General features: G+C 58.3%; 1 protein-coding gene across 5 annotated transcripts in view; it reads right to left on the reverse strand.

The window, feature by feature from the left end:
- Positions 1-495: 495 nt before the first annotated feature.
- Positions 496-26,697, reverse strand: part of AGBL5 (AGBL carboxypeptidase 5) — a 45,299-nt gene continuing 19,097 nt past the window's right edge. The window contains exons 8-18 of one of the 5 annotated variants that reach the window (XM_073335441.1): positions 25,139-25,697; positions 24,430-24,599; positions 22,860-22,995; positions 22,146-22,312; positions 20,855-21,063; positions 8,693-8,863; positions 6,555-6,670; positions 4,532-4,578; positions 2,734-2,865; positions 2,152-2,243; positions 496-1,867 (exon numbers count right to left, since the gene is read on the reverse strand). In XM_073335441.1, coding sequence (XP_073191542.1) covers positions 1,797-1,867; positions 2,152-2,243; positions 2,734-2,865; positions 4,532-4,578; positions 6,555-6,670; positions 8,693-8,863; positions 20,855-21,063; positions 22,146-22,312; positions 22,860-22,995; positions 24,430-24,599; positions 25,139-25,697 — 1,870 coding nt within the window. In that variant the 3' untranslated portion in view covers positions 496-1,796. The other 4 variants (XM_073335440.1, XM_073335443.1, XM_073335442.1 and 1 more) reach the window with 4 other exon arrangements.

The raw sequence follows: 26,697 nt of genomic DNA on the forward strand, positions 1-26,697 counted from the left end.
ATGTTCAGTCTCCCACAGACTCTCGCTCACTGACTGAAGGCTGGGGCTGAGCAGGTGTTAAGCCTCAGAGCTGTGCTTATGTGATTCCTTTCTGGTCCCATGGGCGAGGGGGGGGCTCACGCAGAGCTTGCTGCAGGCTTTGCCAGCTGAAAACTAGGGTTCTCCACACGAGTGGTGGCTCCTGCCAGCCTGGCGGTGCTGATGGTTGTATTGTGGGCACAGCATGCAGGCTGCATTAACCCCTTCTCCTCCAAGGGGGCAAAGCTGGCCCATGGCTCTCTTGCCCTTCCTCTATCAGTCCAGCCTTTGCTTTAGGCCTCCCCCGTTGCTCCTGAGCAGCCTGCCAGCTCCTGCTGGTGAACACAGGGGGTTCTACTCCTGCCTTCCCCTGCCCTCCTGCTGCTGCTCTGGGTGTGGCAGACTCCTAGCACAGTTCAGAGGCCTGCACCATAGCTGGGGGCAGTGCCCAGCCCAGACTACAGAGCTCAGGGGACATTTCTTCCAAACAAACTTTAATAGAAACACGTTACAAGACAAACCCTATCTCATAAAAATAGCTTCAAACCCATGAACAACTCTGTAGCCGCTCAGCTGAGTGGGAGGTGGCGAACGGCTGCAGCCGCAGAATGGCTCTGCCTTGGTGGGTGGCTGCAGGGCTCCCCAGCCCTGACCCTGCCCACACAGAGTTGTGGTTAACATGGAGGGGGCTGGCCAAAGCCGCTAGCCTGGGGCCCAGGCACCCAGGGATGGGAGCTGACCTGCAGCTCCAGGGCCTGATTTGGTTCTGCTCATGAAGCAGCCTTTGCAAGAGTCTGCCCAGCTTACAAGCTGTTCCCGTGGGGTGCACCGGGGAGAGCCCTGACTGGAGATACCCGGCCTGGGACCCTGGAGCCCACTGAGGTTCTGCTGGCACCGTGCTTTGTCCAAGGAGATGCCCACAGACCCTCCCTCAAGTTGCCTCCACAGCCCTGCTGGGTGTGGGGCAGGGGCCAATCCCTGAAGCAGGACAGCTACTGTGGGGAGACAACACCCCAACTAACTGTGCTTCACCCCAGCAGGCCAGCTCCCCCTAGGCCTCACTGTGGCACAGGGAGCTGCCCATGGGCCGGGTTCTGAGACACACCATGGGAGCTTTGGCTTTGTGGAAGGGGAGTAGGGGCCATGCCCACTGGGCCTCCCTGGCACCAGCTGGCCCCCTGCTAGAAAGCCCTTTGCCCCGGGTTGATTCTCCTGCACCTCAGCACAGGGGCTAGTGCAGCAGCCTGACCCAGGGCCTCGCCCTGCCCAACCCCCTCCACGGCCCAGGGAGAGACACAGAGTGATGATGTCTGCAGCTGCTCCCCGGGCATCACCTCCAGCCCCTGGCACTGTGGCTGCTGTTGGTGCCCCCAAGCTTGTGACCTAAACCAGTCAGCTGGCTGCACCCAGTGCCCTCCACATGGCCATGGCTGGAGGTTAGCAGGGAAGTGGAGGGAACTGCACAGGGCTCTGGGACTAGCTGGAGAGCCCGGCAGGGTCCTGCTCTGCTTAGGCCATGGGCTGTGCAGAGCCCTGGCTGCTCAGCAGGGCAGCTCTGTGCTTACAGGCCAGAGCTCAGCTAGAGGCCAGGCAGGGAGGTGCTGGGCACAGGGAGCCTGCAGGGTGAACAGGGCTGGGTGGAGATTCGCCCTCTATCACCCAGCTTTGCAAGGGGCGGCTGGACTCTGCCCCACTTCCCCGGCAGCAGGTGCTGCAACCAGCTCGAGCCGGATGCGAGGGCAGAGGTGGCAGCTGGAGCTGGTGGCTGCGCTCAGGCTTCAGTGCAGAAGGACAGGATCTTGTGGTACGAGCTGAGCTGGGGCGAGTCCGGGGCCCGGCTTGGCAGATGCTGCGACAGAGAAGAGCAGGCTCAGGGGGCTGGGACGGGCTCTGCGGCGGGCCGTGTGCTCGCCCTTAGCGGCGCCAGTCTGAGAAGCCAGCACAGCTCAGAGCGGGGGCAACGGCGGTGCATGGCCACCCACCAGTGATCTCCCCCAGCTGGCGAGGGAAAGGCCACACTGCAGCTCTGGTGCCAGGGCTGCCTGCCCCAGGAGCAGGGGGGCAGCATCGGAGACATGGGCCCTGCTTGGGGTGGGTTCCCCAGCCCCCTCCCAACATCTATGGGCCTGGTACCTCGCTGAGCAGGCCCTCGGGCTCGTCGCAGATGAAGAGCGGCTCTGTTGTCTGCATCCCCATGCCGAGTGATGCAGTGTCCTCTGGGAATGCTGCAGAGGAACAGAGCCAGTGTCAGCAGCCCAGCCCAGCCCCCCAGTGCCAGCCAGGGAGTGGGGAAAGTGCCACCCACTGGCTGGCCCAAGGCCTGAGTGAACTGTGGGTCTGGGCACAGGGGCTGTGCTCCCAGGCAGGCTGAATGCCCCCGGAGGGGTGGCATGGGCTCAGATGAGGCACCTAGGCAGGAGCTGCTCCTGCTTTGGTGCCCAGGCCTGAGAGTAGCATCAAGCAATTGCCATGCAATGGCTCCCACCCCCAGGTACAGTGCTGAAAGCGGGGCCCAGCTGAGCACCTGCACTAAAGATTGCAGCCACCTGGCTTCCAACCTCAGAGGCAGCCCAGCATGCTGCTGGGGCCTGATGCCTGGCAGCTAGTCTGGGGGTCCCACCTGTGGCAGGGCACACAGCTGAACTTGCCCCCTACCTAACCCGGTGTATGCTTGCTGCCAGCCCAGGTGCCCGCAACGCCCTACCTGGCAGAGACCTTTGGGCCAGGGCTCCAGCGTGGGTGTATTTCCAGACCTTGAGGGCTGAGGTGCTCTCGCTGCTGAGCCCCAGCAAACTCGGGGTGCATGCTGCTGCCTTCTTGCGGACGGGGATTCTGCTGGGCCGCAGGCTGCAGAGAACCAGAGGCAGTGCTTACAGCAGGAGAGCCAGGGCCAGGAGAACGGGCCCCAGGGTGCTGTCGGGCCCATCTCTCCTCGGTTCTGTGCCCCTCACGCCTGGCCCGGCTGGAGCAGAGGGTGCCTGCAAAGCTGCTGCTCTATTCCGCTTTCCCAGCGCTGGGACCAGCAGATACTCCAGGGAGGGGTTCAGTCCAGGCTCACTCCAGCCATGGGACAAGGAAACCCCACTGCGACCCCCAGAGCTGGGCCTGGCCACAGGATGAAAGCAAAGGCACATGCCATGACAGGAGCTAGCTGGCGGGGCTCCCTGGGGCCCCAAAATGGACAGCGGTTGGGGCAGCTGCTGTTTAAACACTCCTGGCATCTTGCCAAGGAGGGGCTAATGGACCTGATCTGAAACCCACCCCCTGGAGCCACGTCCCCTCCCTCCGGGCAGCGCAGCACTCAGCTGCACCCCCAGCCCTGCCCCCAGCCAGGGCTAGCCAGCTGTGACCTATTGCTGGGTGAGGGGGAGATGTCTGAGTCTGCCTGTGCCAGTCAGTCCCTCCCCAGGGGGGCACGCTCGGCAAGCTGGGAAGGGGCGGTGTCTTGCAGGAGCCCCTGGGAGCCACACACCTGATTCTGCAGCTGCTCCCGCTGGGCCCCACAGAAAGTGCCGGGGGCGGATGCACCGCAGGCTCCAACAGGTTCCCACCCCAAGGCTGGTACCAGCCGCTGGCCAGGCCCTGCCTGGGAGCACGGGGGCAGCAGTGCGCAGTGCTCCTGGCTGCAGCTAGTCCCCTTGGGCTGAGGCCGCAGGGCAGTATCTGCCGGAGCAGAAAGGAGGAGCCTGAGCAGGTGGCCAGCTCTATTAGCCAAGGTAGGGCAGCAGGGGAAGGGCTAGGTCTCCTCCTGCAGCAACATGCCCTAGCCTGGCACCCGCATCCACACAGCAGGAGGGAGCAAGGGCCAAGCCCTGCTGCGTCACTCAGTTCCCCGGGGTGCGTTACGGGAGTAGCTGAATCCCCCAGGGGAAAGGGCACACCATGGGTCTGCCCACAGAGCGCTGCAGGGTCTGAGGCAGGGCAGATGCTGCCAGCGGGAGCCAGCTGGGCCCTGGGGATGGTCTCTCCAGCTCCAGGGGCTCCAGGACTTGCTCTCAAATCATAGAAAGTACCTGCAGTGGAAGGACCCAGCCATGGGCGCAGCTGGATCCTCAGCACAGGAGCAGCCCAGCATTCCCAAAAGCCCCCTCTTGCTCAGCCCCCAGGGCAGGACAGACCATAAGAACGGCCACACTGGGGCAGACCAAAGGCCCATCTAGCCCAGTATCCAGTCTTCCGCCAGTGGCCAATGCCAGGTGCCCCAGAGGGAATGAACAGAACAGGGAATCACCAAGTGATCCATCCCGTCGCTCATTCCCAGCTCCTGGCAGAGGCTACGGACACCATCCCTGCCCATCCTGGCTAATAGCCTCATGTAGTCTGATGGGCTCCCATGTGCCCAGAGGGGTGGAATGAGACACCAGGGAGCCAGAGCTGGGAACATTCTGCCTGGCCAGTGCTTGGTGGGACTCGGCTCCAGGGCGTTGCGGTCAGGGAGCTGCCCAGAGCGCCGGAGCCCCTGCCCTGCGGCATGCCCTTCCAGTGCCCTCCCCCAGCGCAGGACACACGGTACCTGGGTGGTTCTAGGACTTTCCTGGTGCTCAGCCTCTTCGGAAGGTTCTAAGCAGAAAGACAGGAGACAATTGGAGAGGGCGGGGGGGGGGGGGGCGAGTTCCAGCCCAGCCAGCTTGGAGATGGGGTGATAGCAGCCAAGTACCATGCTGGGCTCCCTGCCCATCCCCTGGGGCTCTGGCCACCTGCAGCATGAGGGGGCCACCCCCTGTCCATTGGCTTCCAGGGCAGCTCCAAGCCCGGGACCCACACACAGCGAGTGCTGAGGGGAGCCCACAGGGGCTGATGGGAATCCATGGACCCAGCCAGCCCTGGAGCCAGCGGGAGTTGCACTCACCCCAGGGAGGAATCCATTCACTGGGCAGAGCTGGAACCCAGAGCTCGGGGAGTGGGCGACCCCTCAGCCTCTCCCAGGGGAGCCTGGGGCCAGCAGAGCCATACAGCAACTCACATGACTGCCAGCCAGAGGCCGGCAGCTTCCTCACCGGCTCAGGCCCAGCCCCAGCCGGCGTGGGGGCTGGCTGGAAGGAGGAGAGGAGCAGGGTTACAGAGGAAAATGTCAATTCCAAAACATTTCCCTTTGGAAACGCTGCCCCGGTGCCCCATGTACCCCTCTCTGTTACAGGCAGGCGCCCGACATCTCCCCTCGTGCAGAGTCCCTGGCCCATCATCGGAGCTGTAGTCTGTGCAGCCCACCCCATCAGTTCCCGGGTGCTGCAGGGGTCCCGGGCACTGGTGGCGCCTTAGACTCTCCTGGTCTCTGCCTGCCGCTGCCAGAGAGGCTCTGGGGGGCCGAGTTTCTGTCTCAGCATGAAAGGGGTTCAGACGGCCATGGTGAGGAGCAGACAGGCTGAGACCGGGTAAACTAATGGGCCCGTCGCCCAGCCCAGAGAATGGGGCCATGAGGGGCCTGGCTCCCAACCCCAATGGCAGGAGACCCACCTCGAAAGGGGCTGTGGGGGGATCCCAGAGAGCAGGCATGTCATAGAATCATAGAATATCAGGGTTGGAAGGGACCTCAGGAGGTCATCTAGTCCAACCACCTGCTCAAAGCAGGACCAATCCCCAATTAAATCATCCCAGCCAGGGCTTGGTCAAGTCTGACCTTAAAAACCTCTAAGGATGGAGATTCCACCACCTCTGTAGGGAACCCATTCCAGTGTTTCACCACCCTCCTAGTGAAACAGTGTTTCCTAATATCCAACCTAAACCTCCCCCACTGCAACTTGAGACCATTGCTCCTTGTTCTGTCATCTGTCACCACTGAGAATAGTCTAGATCCATCCTCTTTGGAGCCCCCTTTCAGGTAGTTGAAAGCAGCTATCAAGTCCCCCCTCATTCTTCTCTTCTGCAGACTAAACAATCCCAGTTATCTCAGCCTCTCCTCGTAAGTCATGTGCTCCAGCCCCCTAATAATTTTTGTTGCCCTCCGCTGGACTCTTTCCAATTTTTCCACATCCTTCTTATAGTGTGGGGCCCAAAACTGGACACAGTACACCAGAGAGGCCTCACCAGTGTCGAATAGAGGGGAACGATCACGTCCCTCGATCTGCTGGCAATGGCCTACTTATACATCCCAAAATGCCATTGGCCTTCTTGGCAACAAGGGCACACTGCTGACTCATATCCAGCGTCTCGTCCACTGTCACCCCTAGGTCCTTTTCTGCAGAACTGCTGCCGAGCCATTCGGTCCCTAGTCTGTAGCAGTGCATGGGATTCTTCCGTCCTAAGTGCAGGACTCTGCACTTGTCCTTGTTGAACCTCATCAGATTTCTCTTGGCCCAATCCTCTAATTTGTCTAGGGCCCTCTGTATCCTATCCCTACCCTCCAGCGTATCTACCTCTCCTCCCAGTTTAGTGTCATCTGCAAATTTGCTGAGGGTGCAATCCACACCATCCTCCAGATCATTAATGAAGATAATGAACAAAACCATCGCCACAAGGCACAGGGAGGGGCTGGCTTAGAGGCTTCAGGGGGTAGCAGCCAGGTTGGTTTCCACCTTCTTCCCAGCTCTGGGCATTACCTGCACCAGCGCCATGCCATAGGGGGGCTTCGGCTCTTCCCGGCCGTGATCTGCAGCCTGAAGTCCACGGCTGGTAACCACCAGAGCCCCGGCCTTAGTGTCCGTGGGCGAGGTCCCTGGGTGACAAACAAAAGAGAGCTGAACTCCATCAGCCCCATGCACCAGGAAGGACACGCTGTGGGAGCAGTGCTTACGGGCTTTGCTGGCTGTACCTCCATGTTACCGATGGGCTGCCATGCGGGCAGAGGTGGTACGTGTGCACAGGGAAAGCGGTGTGACACTGTGTGACGGGTGACCAGTTCTTGGGAGTTGAAAGGGAAGCAGAAAGCCCGCAGAGTCCAGGCCCGAGCGTCCCCAGGGAACACCAAACCGGCTGGACTCCAAGGATCTAGTCACTAGGAAAGTCCGGTGCCCCCCCTCAGCCATAGAGCAGTTCCAAGCCCTTGTTCACCAGCTGGGCTCTTGGCTTGGGTTGCTCACGCCACGGAGCCATGAGCACAGAGCACACGGTCACTTCCCTGGGACGGGAGCAGGACATCCTGGTTCTGATCTGTGGGCATTTCCCGGGGCCCCACCCCACCCTGCCAGGGCCAGAGTGGTGCAGTCACTGCACTGACAGTCAGAAGCAGCAAAGGCTAATGGCTAGAGAGCACTGCTGGGGAGCTGGGCTCGATCCCTGCCTCTGCCCTGTCTCCCCCACGGGGAAGTCACCCCCTGGCTGAGTGCCTCAGTTTCCCTACTGGCAGCATGGAGCAACGCTGGGGTGCTGGGAGATTTCACTGTTTGGCCATTGCTGGCTGGAGGGCCCCTGATCACTCACCTCACCCCACTGCCAGCTGGAGGGCCCCTGATCACTCACCTCACCCCACTGCCCACCAGGAGCCAAAGGCCCCAAGCCCACCTCTGGGCAGAATGCAAGTGCCTGCACTGTCTTGAGCGGGAGGCAGGGGCCGTACCCTGATCGGCAGCCTCGCCCGCTGGTTTCCCAGCAGTGCTGGGCCAGTGTGCTCGGCCAAGAGTCTAGCCGCAGGGGGCCAGCAGCAGGGCTGCCCAGATGCCAGGGTGCTTAGAGCACCCTGGGAGTGGCCCTGGCACGGAGCTGCATGGGGACCTCTGAGAGGAGAGCCCAGACCCACCATCTTTGGAAAAACTTTATTCCTCCCACCAGTGTGGCTAACACAGGAAGGCCGGGAAGCGCCGCCCCAGGCTCCGGCAGCAGCAAAGTACAACCGCGCCCCAGGGCAGCCACACAGACCCTCCCATGGCCCCGGGAGGCAGGGCAGGGTAGAGTGTGGGAGGGAAGAACAGGCAGCCAAGGCACAGCTGGGCTCAGATGCAGGAGCTCCAGCCTCCCAAGCTCCCTCCATGGCCTGTGGGGGCAAAGCCAGGTCTGGCGTCTCCTTGGGCACTTCACTTCCTGCAGCGCCAGAGCATCCCCGCTTCCCGCCCCGCCTCGGCCCCAGAGCAGCATCTGCCTGCACGGCCCCGGCTCTAGCCCGCAGGCTGCTCTGGGGCGTAGCACAGGCTCACAACACGCTGCACGCCCCAGGCCAGTGGAAGGGCCACTGGTGCGCGTCACAAGGAGGCTGTTTCAGTCGGGGGCCCCACCACTCCTGCCACGCAGGCCACTGCCTTGAGAGGGTTGGGCCCGTCCTGAGCCCGGCGCTGCCTTGCTGGGCTGGTTCTGGCCGGGCCTGGCCCTGCTAGCGTAGGTGGCATATCCAGCTGCCTGAGGGAGCCGGGAGGAGCCTGCAGCACAGGGCCTGGGGACAGTACCAGCCCACGCAGGCCTCGCCGGGGAGCACGGTCACTAGGACAGAGGCCTGGAGACAGGCCTGGGCTGGCGAGAACAGTCTGGGCGCAGAGATGCTGGCATGCATGGGGGGTGCATGGAACAGGAAGGACCCCTTGGTCACCAGAACCGGCCTCCCAGCAGAGCTCGGGGACCGGCCCATATTTCCATGGTGTCCCACACAGCAGGGTGCAGCGCGCACTGTGTGAGCTCCATGCCCAGGCCTCCCTCTGCCAGCACGACTGCCAGGCGACCTTGGTCCTCCTCGGGCGGGGAGAGCCTCTCGCCTAAGGCCTTGGCCTGGGCCTGGAGAGACGGGCTGAGCGTGGAGCAGGCAGACACAAACCTGACGTGAGGAAGGAGGCTGGCAGGGAGCAGGGGCGCAGGCTGGCGGGTGGCGCAGGCTGGGACAGGCGCCTGGCACAGGGAGGGAGAGGCGCTGGCGGCTGGATGCTGTTGGCTGCTGCTCGCAGCAGAGTCAGCTGCTGGTGGCGCCGCTTGTCCTGCACGCAGGGCTCTGGGAAGGAGGGAGTTGGAAAAGGAAGTTCAGGAAGGGGCTGGTGGTATTGCCCCCTCACGGCTCCCTATGCCCAACCCCTCCCCTCACACAGCACCCCAGGCCCCCCCCTCAGAGCGCTCTCCACACCAGTACTCCCGGGTCCCACAGCCTCCTGCCAGGCAGAGCGACTCATCTCCCTGCTGCAGGCTCTGCCTGATGCCAGCCCCTCCAAACCGTGGGGGCCCGGCGCAGGCTACACCATGCCACACGAGCAGGGGCTCGGCCCATTCAAGAGCAGAAGGCGTGAGCAGCCCCCTTGGGGACCCCCAGGGACAGGACAGTCTGCAGCCGGGTCCATCAGCCTGCTGGTCAGGCTGGCCCCTGACTCCAGATGGCCCTGGCAGAGACACCACTCCCACGAGGCGCTCAAAGCACAGCCAGGCCGCCACATCTGGGTGCTAGAGCCAGGCTCTGGAACAGGAGTGGCTGGATCTGCAGCCCCAGCTGCCGCTGGAGCCAGAGCCGCAGGCACCAGTCAGGGCACGCCTAGCTCGGAGCCTGACTAGAGCACCAGGCTGGGCCATTAAGTCAGCTCAAGGCAGCCACTCGTGTACGGCGCCTTCAGCCACCTAGCATGGCAGAGAACAGGAGCGACAAGCCTCCCTCCCCCTCCAGCTCTTTCCACACTCTGCAGCGAGGCCCTTGGGGGAGAGCAGCATTGAGCACACAGGTCACCCTTACACACCACCGGAAGGGAGGAGAGGGATTGCTTCACCAGCCACTGAGAAGCAGCCACCTCTGGGGAGGAACACAGCAGCTGCTAAGCAGCACATGGCAACCCCCCACAGCAATTTAGGCCAGGAAGTGAACAACAAGCGGCGAGGGAATTTTAGGGTGACAGTTTAAGGATCAAGTAGGAACCAGGCCAAGGTATTGGGGTTAAACTCTTCCCAAACGCCATGGCATCAGGCACCCCTTTGAGATCTGCTGTGACCACGAGCACAGCGCCTCACACTGACTGGCTCACTTGCTGGTAGGCCACACCCTGGCCCTGACCCTGCAGGCGCGGTCTCTCGCGCTGGTGAGCTCTTCGGGTAGGTCACACAAACGGGCCCCAATCCCATTTGGCGCCTTTGGGCACATGTTTTTGCTGCCCCATTCCAGTGCCACAGCTGGGGGGCCCTGGGGCCCACTGGGAATGAAATGGAGCTGGCAGCAGCCCCGACTTGGCTCCACAGGGGCAGCAGGGCTCAGCACACAGCAGGGGGAGGCCTCCCAGGGACTCACCCTCTGGGCTGAAGGGTGTAATAGGGGAACAGCTGGCCCGGCAGGAGGCTCCTGCCTGGGGGAGCCCTCCTGCGTGGGTGCTCTGGGGGGAAGCTGGCTGGTGTTATTTCTGCAGCAACGTCTTACGGGGAGATAAAGGAAGCCCTTGGCCCTCCCCCAAGGAGCCTTGGCTCTGAAGTCAAGAGCACGGAGATGCATAGCAGAGCGAGGTCACGCGACGAGACTTACAGGCCTCTCTCCTGCTCAGTTCCTACAGCCCCTGGAGAAGGAGCAGCAGGCAGCCGCCTAGTGAACATGCAGGGGCTTGCCAGAGTCCCACTGGCAGTTCACTACTGTGTCACCAGCTTGTCAGGCCTGGCACACTCACTACACCTTGCACACTGTTGTCCATCTGTATCCGAAAGGCGTGATGTAAGGCATACACAAACTGGTGACACTCTGACGGTTAGAAGCTGGGAATGGGCGATGGGGTGGATCACTAGATAATTGCCCTGTTCTGTTCATTCCCTGTGAAGCACCTGGCACTGGTCACAGTCAAAAGACAGAATACTGGGCTAGATGGACCGTTGGTCTGACCCAGTGTGGACATTCTTTTGTAGGACATGAGCTCCCAAACTGGGGGTTGTGGCCCCAAATGGGGTTGTGCCATAAGCAGATGGGGCAGCAGGTCCAACGGGCCTGAGAGATGATACTGGCAGCCCCTGAATGTGTCTGAACCAGGTCCACAAACGCCATGCCAGGTGGCAGCAATGTTGGTCTACAAACTAGCAGCCTCTGCCCAGTGTGATCTTGCACATGCTGTACAGGTGAGGCTGCGCTGTGTGGAGGCCACCAGTTTGTAGATCAAAACGGCAGCCTCCTGGCGCAGCGTTTGTGGAGCAGTTCCAGACACACTGGCTGTGCAGATTCCAGTTTGGCCATTTGCACCATTCCAACTGTGCAAGCATCCAGCTGAAGGACTTTGAATGGAGAAGATCCTTAGCTATGGGCATCCTCTCTGCTTGAGCTGGGAGGAGCTTGTGCTGGCCTCTCCTGGGATGGGAATCTGCAGTGGTTCGTTAGCTTCTTAAGGCAGGGCCTGTATCTTCTCGCACCCCTGTTGGCACGCACGGAAAGAGAACCATTGTGAGTCACTGTCTCCATACTGCCCTAGTATCACCACACAGGGTCTTTCTACATCCTGGCCTCACTCGCTTAACGGTGAACTGTTATGGTAAGAGACCTAGTGAGCTCATTTTTATGCAAAGCATCTGCATCTCCAGCGGAGAGTCTAGTGATGCAATTAGGAACAAAAGACAAGAGTCCAAGAAATGTGCGCACAAATTTGACGGGCTTTCTTTGATAATGGAGACAGACTACACCAGTGTTTTGGTCAAGAACGAAGAAAGGCCAGAAATGCCTGCTACATCCCACAGTGCTATCTAAAGACACCATGACACCTAACAAACTTAAATGACACTTGGAGACCTCTGACAAGGAACGCAAGAAAACCAAGGTCATCTTTCCAGTGCTGGAAAGAAGAACTTTTGTATCAACAAGTGCAATTCAAGAGAGCCAAGTCTGGCTCTGACCAAGCTCAAAAAGCATCATTTGAGGTGAGTGGCTGCATTGATTTTGCCAGCTGCAATCAATATGGTGAACACAGCATGTGGGGAACCGGACAGAATGGATTTCCCTAATTCTTCCTCAGACGGAAACCTCAGGGGCCAATTGTTTAAGTCAGGGGAAATGAAAATCCCTTGTCGGCTCAGATCTACTCCTGCTGGAGCCAGACACTGGCTATGAACTCTGGGTGTGGTGCTCTGGACCAAGAGTAAAAGGTGGGTATTTGCAATGGGAAGTCTTATGGAAATACGCATCTGAGATCGAGAGCAGTGAACCAAACCAGAGTAGACAGGGAAGGAATAATCACAGCCAGGGTTAGCATTTGGAACTGAATCTTCCTAATGTGCCTGTTTAAAGCTCTGAAATCAAGAGTTGTTCTGAGCCCTCCCTTCTTTTTGGCGATTAGAAAGTATTGGGAGTACGACCCTTTGTTTCTGGAAGTTAATCATACTTTTTCTATAGCTCCTGCTTGCAACAGAGCTTGTATTTCTGTCCTCAATAACCTCTCCGGGAAGGGTCCCTGAAAAGGGTGGGGAGGGGGCATTTGAACGGGATAGTATCACCTTCCTTTACTGTGTCTAAGATCCATCTGTTGGAGGTGACAGTTGTCCATGCAGTGCAGAAATGGGACAAGTCTCCAATAATGGTGGTAGGATGGTCTGAAAGGGAAGCTCTCAATCTTCACGTCAAACTGTGGCCTGACATTAGGCAGAGAGGACAGCCGAGGCGTTTTATCCTCATCCAAGGCTTATAGGCTTTCTTCCTCTTCTGTGGTGGAGAGGACCTTTGGCCGTGGAGGTGCTGCCGATAGTGTGACCGTCTCTGTTGATTAGAAGCCAAAGAGGAAGAGGGTGCAAGGTATTTCCTGTGACACCTGAACACAGGCGTAGGTGCTTTCCTTCTATAATGAGGCAGTAATCCCAGAGATCTCGCAGTGGAACGGGTCTTTTCCAATAGCTCATCAGTTTTCACACTAAAATATCCATCCCTTTCAAAGGGCAGATCCTCTATTTAGATTTTGTTTCCATTGGAAGAGAGGATGACCATAGTCATGCATGCCTATGGAGAGCTACTGCTGATGCTACAGATCTTGAGGTGGTATGGGAGACATCAAATGCTTGACGGCATACTTTAGCCTTGGCCCTTTAGTTGAGAGCTGCTGTTAACTTTTTCTAATCCCCTGGAAGAATCTTGGTGAAGACGGATATCTCCCACAAGGGCGAAATACCTGTGGCCACAACTGCTTGATAATTGACCACATGCATGTTTAAGGAAGCCAAAGAAAACAATTCTCTCTATAGAAAATCCAACTTTTCCCCCTCTTTGTCATAAGGGGTAGAATGTTGAAGACCTGACCTAAACATTTGAACTGCTGCTGTTACAGCAAGAAATGAGAGGGAGGTGACAGGTGAAAGCAGGAGAATCCTTCATATGTGACCTAATACAATCTGTCAGCCTGTTTTGAAACTGATTGACATGAAGACAGACTGGACAAGAGAGATTTTGCTGGTTGCCAAAGACCTTTTAACATAGGCAAGGAGACTTTTCTCTTTGTAGTAGAATCCAAAACATCAAACACTGGATAGGTGGTTTCTTCCAAAGCTACTGATGGGGATTTTCAAGTTGATGCTATCCTGTCCACAGGCTCATGGAACTGAATTGCGTCCTCAGAAGGAGATGATGCTGTAGCTACACCAGCATTTTCATTTGGAAACAAACCATTTTCTAGTTCCATGACTTCTTGTTGGAAGTCATCCCAAGGAGACCTTTCCTGGTACCCTGCATCAGAGACAGTGTCTTGCATTAAGGTAAGGCAATGTTCCCTGGCTGTTGGATCTGGGTGTCTTGGATCTGGACACCTCAGATCTGTAGGTTCAGGTGGAAGTTGTTCTGGAACCAAAGAATCAGGTTCTCTCGACTGCTATTAAGAAAACAGGTTGGCCAAGATCTCCAAGACATCCATGGTGGCATGGGCCAGTCTTGCCAATTACCCAAATCTGGCATTACATTACTGGTTTGCACATAGGATGTCCAAGAGTGTTCATTTGAGGAGGGAGACTGTTTCACACTAAAAGGTTGAGTCTTAGATGTGTCGGGGTGAGCACAATGTCTGCAGATCCAATCCTGGATCCGATACTGAAACAACAGGGAAGATAACTGAAGTAGGGATCTGAAATACAGAGAGTGGTGATATGGTGTTTCTTGATGAGCCAGTTGGAGGGTAAGGCGGAGGTAGCAGGGGACCCCGGAGAGATCTCCTGCTCAGTATTGTCTCGGTCTCTTATCAGGAGAACAATGTGATGCGGCCGGACCCGGTATATGATGCAGGTCCGGATCAACATGCGCTATGATACTATGAGGCTGAGCTGCTATGATTCGATCCAATGGCCTCTTTTTTGGATCAGTATCCTCTGAAAGATCGAGGTCTTAAGTCCTTAGGTCTTGTATCTGCATGCTGCGAATTGGCCAAAGAACCATCTGAGATGTTCTAAATTTAGCCTCTTTTCTTCAGAGATAATGGAGTTGGGCCCAATAAATTGCCCCAATCCTTAGGGTCTCTATCCAGTTCTGATGGAGACCATAAAACAGTTCTGGAGCTGGACTGAGGCCTTGGCTACCAGAAGCTCTGTTGACTTGGAACTGGAGCTTGGTGCCATGGTCGAAGCTGTCATGACTGACACTTTCTTAGATCTGGAAATGCTTGGAGCAGGTTCAGGTCTCCTAGCCTTCCTTTCCACCCTTTGGAATTATCAGATCCCAGAGGCTTGACTGACGAGGCCTCTTGTAACAGAAGGGTCACAAGTCTGTTCTGTCTGTCCTTCTGGGCTTAGGGAGTAAGTGTGCCGCAGATGGCACGGGCTGCCAGAGAATGATTCTCATCTCGGCATTTCAGGCATGACGCATCTCTCTTAAACCCATGCTTCTTCATGCTGGGACCCACCACGTCAGCACTGTACTCAAAGCAAAAATCCTAATCTAAACTAGCCTAAAAACACAATAACTAGGCAGTTTTGGTCTTTATTATGCTGTGTAGCCTTGTGAGGTTGCCTGCTATGCTCATTCACAGCATCAACGACCAAAGAATGAGGTGCTGGGGAATGGTTGGCAAAAATTCAGAACCTTTATGAGGAACATAATCTGCTCTTTTACGAGTTGGAGGTATGGTGGCCAGGGTCTGCCAGATTGTTTTGGGAGGTTCAAGTGAAGTCTTGTTTACAGGCAAAGCTATTGGACTCAAAGTGGCAGTACAGAGAACGTCTCAAAGTTCATGGTGGGTCTCATGGACCTCCTCCAAGGGCATTTGGAGGGAGACAGATCCTTTTCAGAAGCTTCTGGAACTGCTTAAAATAATCTGTGTATGAGGGGCAAGCAGGAGAGGTTAGTTTTTGGTGTAGCTTCCTCTGAAGGTGGAGAGACTGGTGTGGAGGGACAGGAGGAGTGGGTGATTGCTCCTCTGGTGGTCACCACCAGGGTAGCTGGCCACTCTGGAGAATTCTTGCCAATAAGCACCCCCCTGAGTCCCAAAATAGCAACTGAGGGGGGCCAAAAGGAAAAAGAGTGGCATCCAGGATTGAACATACCACGAGGAATGTGGAGTGACAGCAGGCTGCCAGTGTCTTGGAGTTTCTCTCTCAGAAAAGATGTCAGGAGAAGTAGCTCTGGGCTGGGAACTAAGTGAACCTCACATGGAAACCAGAGTCCGAGGAGCAATCCTGCTCATAGTCCATGGGAGGAGCAGAAGCGCTGGTGTTGAGGCAGGTTGCTTGTCCTTTCTAGTGGGTACCTGGGAACAAGGTGGTGCCAGAGAATGATGCAGTAGCAGTGACAGACAATGTTCTGGTACAGAGTCTCTGTGTACCCGTTAGTAGGAAGGAGGTGGGTTCATGTGAGACAAACAAGTCCCTGGAGAACTTGACTTGCATGCGGTACCAGTGAATCTACACAGAAACCTGGTGAAGCTCTGCAATGGGAAGTGGTGGCATTGACGGCACCAGTTGATCAGTTTGACATGTCAACCTGGGTACTGCAGATAATGTGGAAGCAGGACCCGCCTTCAATACCAATTTCTTGGATGCAGAGTCCTTAGAAACCCTTGCACCACGATCATGCCTGGGCATGATGCTGGGTACCATGGGACTTAAAAGTACCTGAAATCTCTGTACCTGGAGAACTTGGAACCTCAGTGGTACCCTTTTTGGGATGTGAGGTCTCTGGAAATGCAGGTCTCTGTGGTAACCTAGGCTTCTTGGCATCGAGTTCTCTGTGACAGGATCTGGAGCTCCTCTTCCTGGAAGTCATGGTGCTAACCCCCACAAAGGTCTGGTGGGTGAGTGGGCTGCAGAGGTCAACAGGCGCTGTCCTTGCAAGACCACTGTATATGGGCAGGAAGGGAGGGGATCAGGGCCCAGGCATGAGGCAGGCAGAAGGCAGTACTCAATCATGAGAAGACTAAACTTAATCTTCCTGTTTTTTCTAATCCTACTCTAAAATTCTCAAAAAAAAAAAAAAATCTCACACTTAGCTGGGACACAAGTGTCTCTTAAGCAGCAGATACAGAGAGTGAATCCCACCATGTAAGGCAAAGTTTAAATCCAGGGCATTTAACCATGAGGAGACAGACTACTTCAAAGGCAGGAAAGGCCCCTGATGGGATAGGGGGGGGAAAAGAAGCCTCCCGCCTCCTCCCCCCCCGGCAAAAGTTACTAAAAACTGCTCTAACTAGTAAAACTTAAAAGTGCTAACTACAACCTGAAACAAGAAAAGCTAAATGAGGAGCTGTTCCCAAAAGGAAAACTAGCTACAAAGTGGGCCCCCTAAACTGCTGTGTCTCCGGCTGAGGGCGGTTCCTCTGTCACTGCCCCATCCATCCTATGAGGCATGAGGCTAGCTGCGGTGCGGGTGTGGACCGAAAGGGCACTGCTGCCAAAAGTCTCTGGTCAAAGGCGCCCGGGGGCACCCACACACCTGATGCGGAGCACCCTCGGGACATTACTCAAAGAACAGTCGTTGCATGGTGTAAACACAGATACACGGGCAAAGCAGCTAAGGAAAGAGATTCACATTGGAAACCAGGGGCTCTTGTGCCCAATCCCCCATCCGAGGCTTTTGTATGCTGCCCAGTGAAGTTACCAGCCCTTCGGGGCAGGGACCACATGTGAGCGCATCCACGCAGCACCCAGCCTGCTCTCGGGTGGCGTATAAAGCTGTTGCTGCCATGGATGCAACTCAGTGAGCCGGCTGAGCCCATCACTTCTGGGTTTGCCACGCATTGGTGCCCACATGCTGGGATGTCTCCAGGCAGAGGGAACGGCCTCTGAGCTCAGTGAATTGTTTGGTACTTTCTCGTTGTGCTAGACGCTCTGTAGAACACAGGATCCTGCGGACAGGAGCCATCTGAATGGAGAAAGGCCGGGGGTCCGGCCAGGATCAGGTGGTTCCACTCTGTGGCCTCTGAGATGGGGCTGGCTTTGATTGTAAGCGTACACATCCTTTCTGTTGGCAATGCTGCAGGGCGAGGGGGGGGCCTCTTTGGAGCCATCTACAGGAGGCAAAGGTGGTAGCTCAGCAATTCACCTTAGAAGGTGTTCCAGGCAAAGGGCGGCAGGTGATAGGCTGTGGGGACACCTGTAGGAGGAGACCAACAGGGCATCGCAGATGTGAAAGGAAGGAAGGAGCCCACAGCAGAGCAAGGGAGGGCAGTGGCATGGTGCAGCATGGCACTGCATGACACAGGAGCTTGAAAGGTGCTAGACAGAACCTGGGGCTGGACTCCTGGCCCCAAGTGCCTGGACAGCAGCAAGGTAAGCATCCATATCCCCGGTGTCTCAATGCTGCCCTGCCAAAGCCAGGTCTAGTGGCGGGAGCAGCTCAGACTCTGCCTGTGGGGGGTGCTAATCATGGGGATGATGTGGCTTCTGGGACGTTGTTTAAAAATTAACACCCCTCCCCCCAATTTCACACAGGCTGAGAAATCAGGTGAGGGAGTGACAGACACTCCTGACTGGTGTGGGACTCACTGGAGGCCTGCACCAAGCCAGGGAGAAGGGGGGACAGCCCTTGCCCAGGCTAGCTCGGCCTCCCCTGGCTGTTACCCATGCAGGGCCGTACAGCAGAGCTGCCCCGTTGCCAGCATGCCCAGCACTATCAGGGACAGGGAGGGGAGGAATAGCTGTGTGCTCACAGCATGGAACAGGCTCTTCCTCACTAACCACTAGCCCAAGTCCCCAGAGCAAGTCCCTCCTTGGCTCTGGCAGCCTTGGTAGGGGCAAGTCCCTGTGGCTCAGTGCCAGTGAGGCAGCAGAGGCGGGCCCTGGCATTGCCAGCACTGCCTTGTCTAACACTACACCCTGAGGAACCAGAGCAGCCAGCACTGCTAGGCACGGCTCCCCAGTCTCTACCCCGGGCTAAGCCTCCCTCCCTTCACATCAACGGCTGGGAAGCACGAGGAGCAGAAGGTGCTGAAGTCAAGTCGAGAGCCGGAACTGCAGTCAGCGTAGTCTGCTCCTCTGCACTCGAGGATCAAGCCTCGGGCCAACTCCTGCGCCAAGCAGCGCTCACATTTTACTTGCTCTGGCCCCCTCCCCTGCCCGTCTCACTCATTGCAGGTGGCTCTGTAAGCGCCGGAGGCAGAGATGTTACTGCCAGGCAAACACAAAAGCAGAACGTTACCTCCCCAAGAGGCCAATACACGCAGGCGGAGAGTCGCAAGCCAGCACAGGACGCCCCAATTCCTGGGCTCAGAGCAGTATGCTCAGTGCAGCCAGCCTTCAGACAGGGTTTGCTGTCTCCAGGGCACAGCCAGGGGAGCCTAGGGTCACAGAGCCCCGGAAACACGACAGCATGGGGGGGGGCGATTGTTACCGAGCCAGCAGGAGCACCCTCCTTTCCCAGTTTCTCCTGGAGCGTTTCCCTTCTCACCAGCCCACCACAAAACTGACCCTGCTTCCGGACGCCAGGCGGGGACGAGCACTACGGAAGTGAGAGGACGACTGGTTTACTTGAAAGGTGAGTAGGAAAGACGGGGCCTATATTTTTCAGGTCCCAACCTGCAAAGGAGACTGGGTGCTCCGCTCATCCCCACGGTTGCAGGCTGGGACGTGTCGACCCTTCAGGCCCCAGCTCTAGAGCAGAGACTAGCAAGTCAGGAGTCTCATCGCCCCACTCATCTCCACAGCAAGCTCCGGGGAAGCGCACACTCTTGCTCCAGCCCTCTGAGGACAGCCTCCAGCGTCCACACTCCTGGGGGGACGACACCTGCACCAAGCCCTGTCTGCTCTCCCATTCCCAGCACACTTCCCGTGAGCTGCCAGCACTGCCATGGCCAGAGAGAGCCACTCAGGAAGCGACCCAGCCGCCCCACACTACGCTGAAGCCCAGGGTGTGCACACAGCATAAGCAGGGAAAGGATTCTTGGGATATTACCTAAGCTTCACCGCTAAAGCGGGCTCCCCCGAACCCCAGCCTCTCTCTCTCATCTGGCCTCGGGGATGTCCCAGGACAGCTCCCAGCCCTCACCAGACCTGGTTTCACTCTAGCCATGCGACCTCAGGCCAGCAGGCTGCTTTGCCAACAGAGGCAGACAAAACCAGCAAAGCAGAAGAAACAGACCTTACAACATGCCCATGGAGACACAAGCCTTTTATTGGTTCCCATGGAGGCTGCCAAGGAAAGCTGGAAAGCAGATGCACAAGGCGAAGCTACATGAGAAACGAAGGCAGTGTGCAGGAAGCCAAGCCAGTCGGGAATTCAACAATCTCTTCCGGGAGAACAGCATCTGGTACCACGAGCCTTTACCCGAGCCGTAGAATCCCACAGACAGTGCCTGGCCCCTGAGAGCACTGCAGCCCCAGCAGTACATGGCAAGCATAGACACCCTGAGGCTTTGGGACACGCTTCAGGGCAGAGATTCCACACTTGGCTGCTAGCCACTGGGACCAGCCCAGAGCAGCAGGCCTGCCTAGTGGAGCTGGCTGGGGAATTACAGCATATGGGCTGATCGTGTCCTGAATGTCCTCGGCCAGCCAGCTGCACCCCACTGGGGTTTCCTAGTGGTCTCCAGTCCGTAGCCAGGCAAGCAGCCTGCCAGAGACTCTAAACCCATCTCAAGTGTGTGTAGCAGGTGAGACAAAGACAGAGAAGTAAGTGCTGTGCACGGCTAGGGCTTTGGCTAGGGGGGTAGTCACCACCGGGAGTGCTTTGTTTCCATGTCAGGGCACCATAGGACCGAGATGTGGTCCAGCGAGGTACTCGGTGGCCAGAATCCCCCAAGCCAGGCAGGTCTGAGGTTAGCGTGGGGTCAGTAAACCAGTCTGAGCAGCTGCGTGGGCTATCGCTGGGGCTCAGGCGCTGGTTACATATCGGGACTCTGCCATCCAGCCTGCACCACTGGGAACACTGCAACTCCTACTGCTTCTCAGCACTTAGCCTGGGAGCGAAGAAGGCACTTGTGTTATGGCCCGAGCACCCCCTGGGCCTGGGAATGCTTGTGAGCGCACCAATGGCTAGGGAACGGAGCTGGAACTCCCCCTGCCAGCTTCTCCAGAAGCTGCAGTCTCGAGCTGTTTCCCATCACAGCAATTCAGTGAAAATGTGGCCTCCTTTGCGTGGCTTTGGGTCCTGATCTAGGATTTGCCAGGCTGTGGGATTTGGACAATATCAAACTGCCCCAGAAAAGCTCCACGTAGCTGGGTAGCTAGCCCACCACTGCAGCAGCCACAGATCCCTAGGTCTTCAGGAGCAGCTGCTGACCTAGCTGTGTCCAGCCACCAGCTGCAGGGGAGGAGGGCAGGAGCCAGAGGGCAGCCCACGCTCCCGAACGAACGGGAGCTGATGGAAGGTGGAGGTGTGGCCTGGGGAAGCTGCAGGGCTCAACCGGCGGGGAGCATTGCAGCTGGACTCCGTAGTCTCGTGGCTCCGTACCGCGCTTGGCTGCCCAGAGCACTGCTGAAGACACAGCAGGCAGCACCTCACGAGAAGTTACTGCTCCACGGCAAACCACTTCTATTAACTTCGCGCAAAGCACAGGCGGGCGCAGGGCCTTCCTTCAGGGGCGCCGCCTGACACAGCAGCTCCACAGGTACTGAATGAAAGCTAGGAGGGGCTCCCCGCCCAGCTTACCTCTCACTGGTGCCAGGACCCTCGGGCTGCCTTTCTGAGGGCTCTGACTCCCGCCTGCGGGGCCACCAGCCCTGTTACAGCTGAAGGTGAAGCTGGGTGCGGCTTTGATCTGGGGCGAGTTCTGCTGGCTGCCGCTGCTCCCACTTGTGCCATGGCTGTAGCTCCTGGCCCGGGAGAGAGCGTTCTCGGAGCTCAAGGCGGGCAGCCCGCTGGAAGGGACGGGGAAAAACAGCAGTGAGAGTTTGGCTCTGACCAGCATTTCCTCCTAGTTGGCTCCTGAGCCCTCACCCACATCCCCTAGGTTGCACTAGCTTGGTGCAGCATACGCTCAATATGGTCTCCCACGACTGGCAGCATGAGAAGGGCCACGCGGCCTGGCTGCTGCCTGCTGAAACGCTATGGTCTCCTGGCGGCCTGATTTCAGGCCTCTTCTCCATATGGCCTGTGAGTACTTCTCGGCAAACGCCAGCTCCCTTTCCAGAGGTTCTTTAAAAAAGGGGTTTTCAGGAGGGACAGCAAGCACTGGCCCCTCTGAAGCCCCGAGCCTACTGCAGCGCAGAGCTCCAAGTACCCATCCCATTGGTGCTGTGCACATCTGAGGGTCCTGCCAGCTCCTCGGGGCAGTGGCCCCTTCTTCTTTCCTGTTTCTGAAACACTGCACATTTCTAGTGCTATGAGCTGGGCAGGGCACCCCGTGATCTGGGCGGGTAGGGTTGCATGACCGCCAGGAAGCCGCTCTCCCTCTGGGGCAGCGTGCTACATCCCAGCCCAGCTGCTGCCTGAGTTTTACAGGGGTGGAATCCAGAGGTGTAGTGCTGCTGGGATCTGGCCACCACGGTTTGGGAAGGCAGTGAAGAAAGGTGCAGGGAACGAATGTCGTCACTCCCCCAGAGCCTGGCTCGGATGCTGAGGGAAGGGTCCTGGGACCTTCAGGCCCCAGGAGAAGGCTGCTCGGGTCTGAAAGATGGGACCTCCAGTAGCACAGCCCCTCTCCACACTGCTCGGGGGCAGCACTAACTCCTTCGAGTTGCCCCACCTCTCTCTGCCAGGTCAGCACTAACTCAGAGGGGTGCCCAGTCCTGAGCAGTCTCTAGCGCTGGCCATGTCTGGCTGCCCCATGGACACAAGGCTGGAATTAGCACAAAGGAGGAGCAGGGTCCCAACCATGCGGCATCACGAACCTGCCTTCCACAGGCCCTGGAGAGCTGTGCAGATACGCTCAGCAGAACCGCAAGCCCGATCCCGGGTCCCCTCCCCGCTCTGCCCAGGGGCGAGGCAGGCAGGGCCTTACTTGGAGACTTTCTTGCGGGAGAACGCAGCTATGCCCTTCAGGTTGCGCACGTGCTTCAGCATCCAGGCTCGCAGGTTGCTGAGGCTGCTGTGCTCAGACAGGACGAGCCGGGACCAGGGGTTACACTCCGCCATGTCCAGCGCTGCGATGGCCACCGCCCTCCCAACCTGCGGAGGCAAGAGCCGCTCAGCAGGGAGAGCCCAGCTGGGCAACGGCACGACGCAGCACATGGGAGAGGTCAGAGTCCCAATCCCGCGGGCCTGCATTCTCAGTGGGCAGCATGCAGACAGGGCAGACAGGCTAATCACACCCAGGGGCTCCTGGTCCACAGCTCACAGTGCTGCTGATTGAATCTCAGCCATCCCAAAGGCAGCCAAGAATGCGCCCGCAGCGAGGCCAGGCCCGCGTACTAACCCTTCCAGGTCAAGCACCCTGGCAGCTCCCTGGCACCCCCACCCCTTTACTGGCTCTGCACTGTCAGCGCCGACGCCTTTTACAAAGACTTTACAGCAAACAGCAGGAAATTGCGAAACTCTGACTCACAGTAAGGTGAAGGGTGCAGAAACACTGGCCTAGTTGGGCCCCCAATGGCGATTCCACAGGGCTGCTCCCAAGCCTGGGACGAGTTTACAGCTCACAGACTTGGTGCTCAGCACCGCGCCCGCCGGGTTCCCGCTCGCACAGCTCCGCGAGCGACCACGCCCGTGGTGTTACCTGCTCATACAGCTCCACGGTGTACTTTGTGGGGAAGGTCTGAGGGGGCGGAGGGCTTGCCCGCCCATTGTCATGGCAGGCCAGAGGGATGCTGTTCACCGAGCGCCCGGTGTTGTAGTTGCACTCCAGTGTGTAGCTAGGAAACACAAGGGAAGCCCATGTCACTTCATCCACACCACGAGGACCAGCACTGTCCCCATGCCTATTCCCAGGCTCCAGAAACATGCCCCCAGAGCAAACGACACGACACCCCTCTCAGCATCTCCAGGCAGGGGCACCCCACATCTGCATCCCCTTGAGCTGGCAGCAGGACAGCCAGGACCCCCATCCTCATTGCAGAGGTGAGCAGTCCTTTCCCAACACTTCTTGCTACAAATCCCTGCACTGAGCTCATCAATCTTCGGAGAGGGAGCCACCACCCCCTGCATCAGCACCGCTGGGGCTGGGGCCTTCTCTCGGGGAGGAGTGGGGAGGGGGTGAGGAGAAGGCAGCAGACGTTCCGAGAGCCCCATTGCCCTGGCTGCTGCACAAACACACAGCCCCTCTGGACTAATTACACAAGACAGAGACGCTCAGGGAGGCAACGGGACTTGCCCAAGTTCACAGCTGGGCAGTGACAAAGCAGATATCCTGTCCACACAGCTTCCCAGTGCAGACCAGCTCTCTACTCCCTCCTGCAACCAGACAGCCTCCTCTAAAGAATGGAGGTGGTTCCCGCTAGGAGGAGCCAAGCCGAGACCAGGACTGGTTTCCAAGCATTCCAGCTCTGCTGAACGCTCCCCGCAGGAAGCGCACACAGGGAGCCAGGATGGGGGAAACTCACTGCACGCTCCATCACTGCACTCTAGTTGCAGCAGGAAAAGCCAGAGCCTTTTTTGGGGCTCCCGAGCCTCCCCGAAAGCAGCAGGTCTAGCAGCAAACGGCTCCGAATGCTCAGGGCCTGCAGAAGCAAACTAAACAGACAGGCGAACTTCAATGCCAGCAACCCACAGGGAGAGGGGAAGCTCAGCCAGCCCACAGGGTGGGGGCAGAGCACCCAACACAGCACCCGCTCCCACCTGGGCTTACAGTGGGGGTGACTGAGCTCATCACAGCAAGTAGCCAGATCTCAGCTCCTGGCCATCACTATGGCCACTGAAGCCATATGGTGGGGAGCCCTAGTGCTGGGATTCCCCTGGCTGGCTCCTACTAACACTGAGCCTCTGTGCTGGGCCCCACTGCTGGCCAGCCCACACGGAGTCGCTGCAGAGGCCAAGTGGGTCTCTCAGCATGCACAGGCAGGCAAGGGGCGGGGCCATGGCAGGGCACCAATCCTTGCTCTCGCCTACGCCGGGCATCCAACGGAGTTTATGCCTTTCTGGCGGAGCCTGTACAGATCCCAGGCTGGCCCCATATGTTGGCCACGGAGCATTTCCTCTACAGCCACAGCACTGGCTTCAACTCGGCTTCCTGCCCAGTGTCCATGCAGCTGCCGCGTGGTGATGGGTGTGGGGGGGAGCCGCTGCACTAAACCAGGAGTGTTGACACTACACAAGCAAGCTGAAGGGGCTCCTGCGAGGGGCCCGCAGACCTGTGAATGATGCCTGAGGCCTTGTAGATAGCCACTCGCCCACTGCCCTCTTTCGACTGCCCGTCCCGCTTGTCTCTGGCATACATGTTCTTCTCCGAGAAGTTACATCCCATGAAGTCAAAGTGAGCTGAGTTCAAGGAGATGAGTTTGGGGAACAGCATATTTTCCACCTACGGGTTGAGAGAGGCAGTTGACAGAGGTCAGGCAGTGCCACGCAGTGCGGGCACACTGCTGGCTCCTGAGGCAAGCGACAAGTGACCGGAGCACCACGAACTCCAGCTCACTACAAGGCTCTCAGGCCCTGAGTTGTACTGCCCGTTTCTCCTCTCCATCAGCCAGCCCAGCCCCCCACCCCAGCCAGAATGCACTTCTCCTGCTTCCGCCCAGCCTGCACACATGCAGCTGCCCCCCTCCAGCATGCACACGCCACCACACACCAAGCCCCCCCTCCCAGCCTGCACACACGCCTCCCACATGCCAGGCCGCCCCCTGAGCCTGAACCTGCTGCAGCCCAGGAACCCCCATGCATCTATGCCAGCTTTGTGCCAAGCCCCAAAATCCTCCCCCTCCTGCCTCACCCCCATGCTGAACTCAGTTTGTGTCTGGGTTTAAAGACTAGGACTCCCCCTTTTTCCAGCCCAGGGGGAGGCAACAGGCGCCAGGGTGGCAGAATCCCCCCACTGCTCTGCTGAACTTCTCGTGCCCTCACCTGGGCGTTCTCCTCGTTGAAGCTGTTGCCATACATGAAGCAGCCGCGCTTGGAGGCGTGCCCATGCAGATCCACGTAGTATGCCAACCCGCTCTCCTGGGGCAGGACGGCTTCCAGGGGGGCCACTGACGGGGGTCTCTCGGCTTCCCTCTCACAGTGCTCCCCGGTGGGCTCCGAAGGCAGGATCCACATATCTTGGTCCTTGTTCCCCAGCTCGGCGGCGGGTGCTTCCAGCGGCTGGGGGTCCTGAGAAAGCGTGAGATGGGTGCTGGCGTCCTGGCTGCTGGGGTGGTTGAGGAGGTTGTTGGCTTTCTCCAGCTCCGACAGAGGAGCCTCCGGGGCCAGGGTGCAGTTGCGGATGGAATGGTAGGAAGATTTTGTGTTTAGCGAGCTGGAGGTGAGTGGGGAGGCGTGTGCCCTCCAGTCGGGAGCACCGGGTGCGCCCCGGCTGTGGGCGTGATGGTAAAGGAGCACAGCTTTGGCTCCGTACACAGCAGGGTGCAGCTCTGCATCAGGGCTCAGGTACTGGCGGTTCAGGTTCACCCCCCGGGCGTCGGTTCTGCAGAAGGGAAAGGGGAGACATGAAACCTGCCTGTCCCCAGCTGGATGCTCTCTGCTGGCCACTGCTGGCCTCAGGGCATGCTGCCGAAGGCAGGGGCTGGGCCCAGCGGCCTTCCCATGGATCCCCCTCCCCACCCTGCTGTTGGCCAGCAAAGGCTACCCTCTGCCCCCCGACACAGCATGCAGCAAGCCGCTGGAGGCTCCACTGAGGCAGACGGAGCCATCATCAGGCCTTCACAGGCACGGAGGCAACGCAGAGGGGACAGCGCTGCCCCATCCAGGGAGATGGGGGAGTTACTGAAGGAGAAGGCCTTCGGGCCCTCCCCCCGCAGGACTCACTCCTTCAGCTTAAGTCACTGCAAGGAGAAGCTGCAGGGGTTCAGACCATGCTGCGGGGCCCAATACTCAGATACAGACACCCTGGCCTATTCACCCGTCCCCACTCACCTGTACCGGCTCGAGGGGGCCCCTGGCCAAGAGACAACCCACTGCTACCAGACTCTGGAGCGTCTCCCCTTCATGAGTGGCTGGTTGTGCTCACAGACAGTGGGGCTGCAACTCCTTCAGTGGCCAGCAGGAGCTGCTGTTGTGACACCACAGCTCAGAGCCCAGCTACCAACTAACTCAAGCGCCATGTGTGCATCGGACACAGCCCTGCTCTCTTGCAAGGCCAACAAGGCGGCGAGCTGCAGCCCTCCCACCGACAGGGTCTGAACAGCCTGCACCTTGGGGTCAAACAGCAGCGTCTGGCGCCGACTGGAGCCCTGTTCACAAGCACCACGTCTGCCCCTAACGCAGTGGCAGGCACTAGGGAGGTCAGCCACTCGCGCAGGAAAACCCAGAGCTCCACACCGGGCCCGTGATTCTTGCCCCTTCACTCTAAACTCTGCACATGGTTTGGCAAGTGACCGAGGCTCCCAAACACCTGGGTGGGATCATGGACTTTAAACCTATTTTTGTCCCTCTGGAGATTCGTAGCAGGCTCCAAACTAGAGCTG

This window comes from Lepidochelys kempii, chromosome 3 (genome assembly GCF_965140265.1).
Source record: "Lepidochelys kempii isolate rLepKem1 chromosome 3, rLepKem1.hap2, whole genome shotgun sequence".
NCBI lineage: Eukaryota > Metazoa > Chordata > Testudines > Cheloniidae > Lepidochelys > Lepidochelys kempii.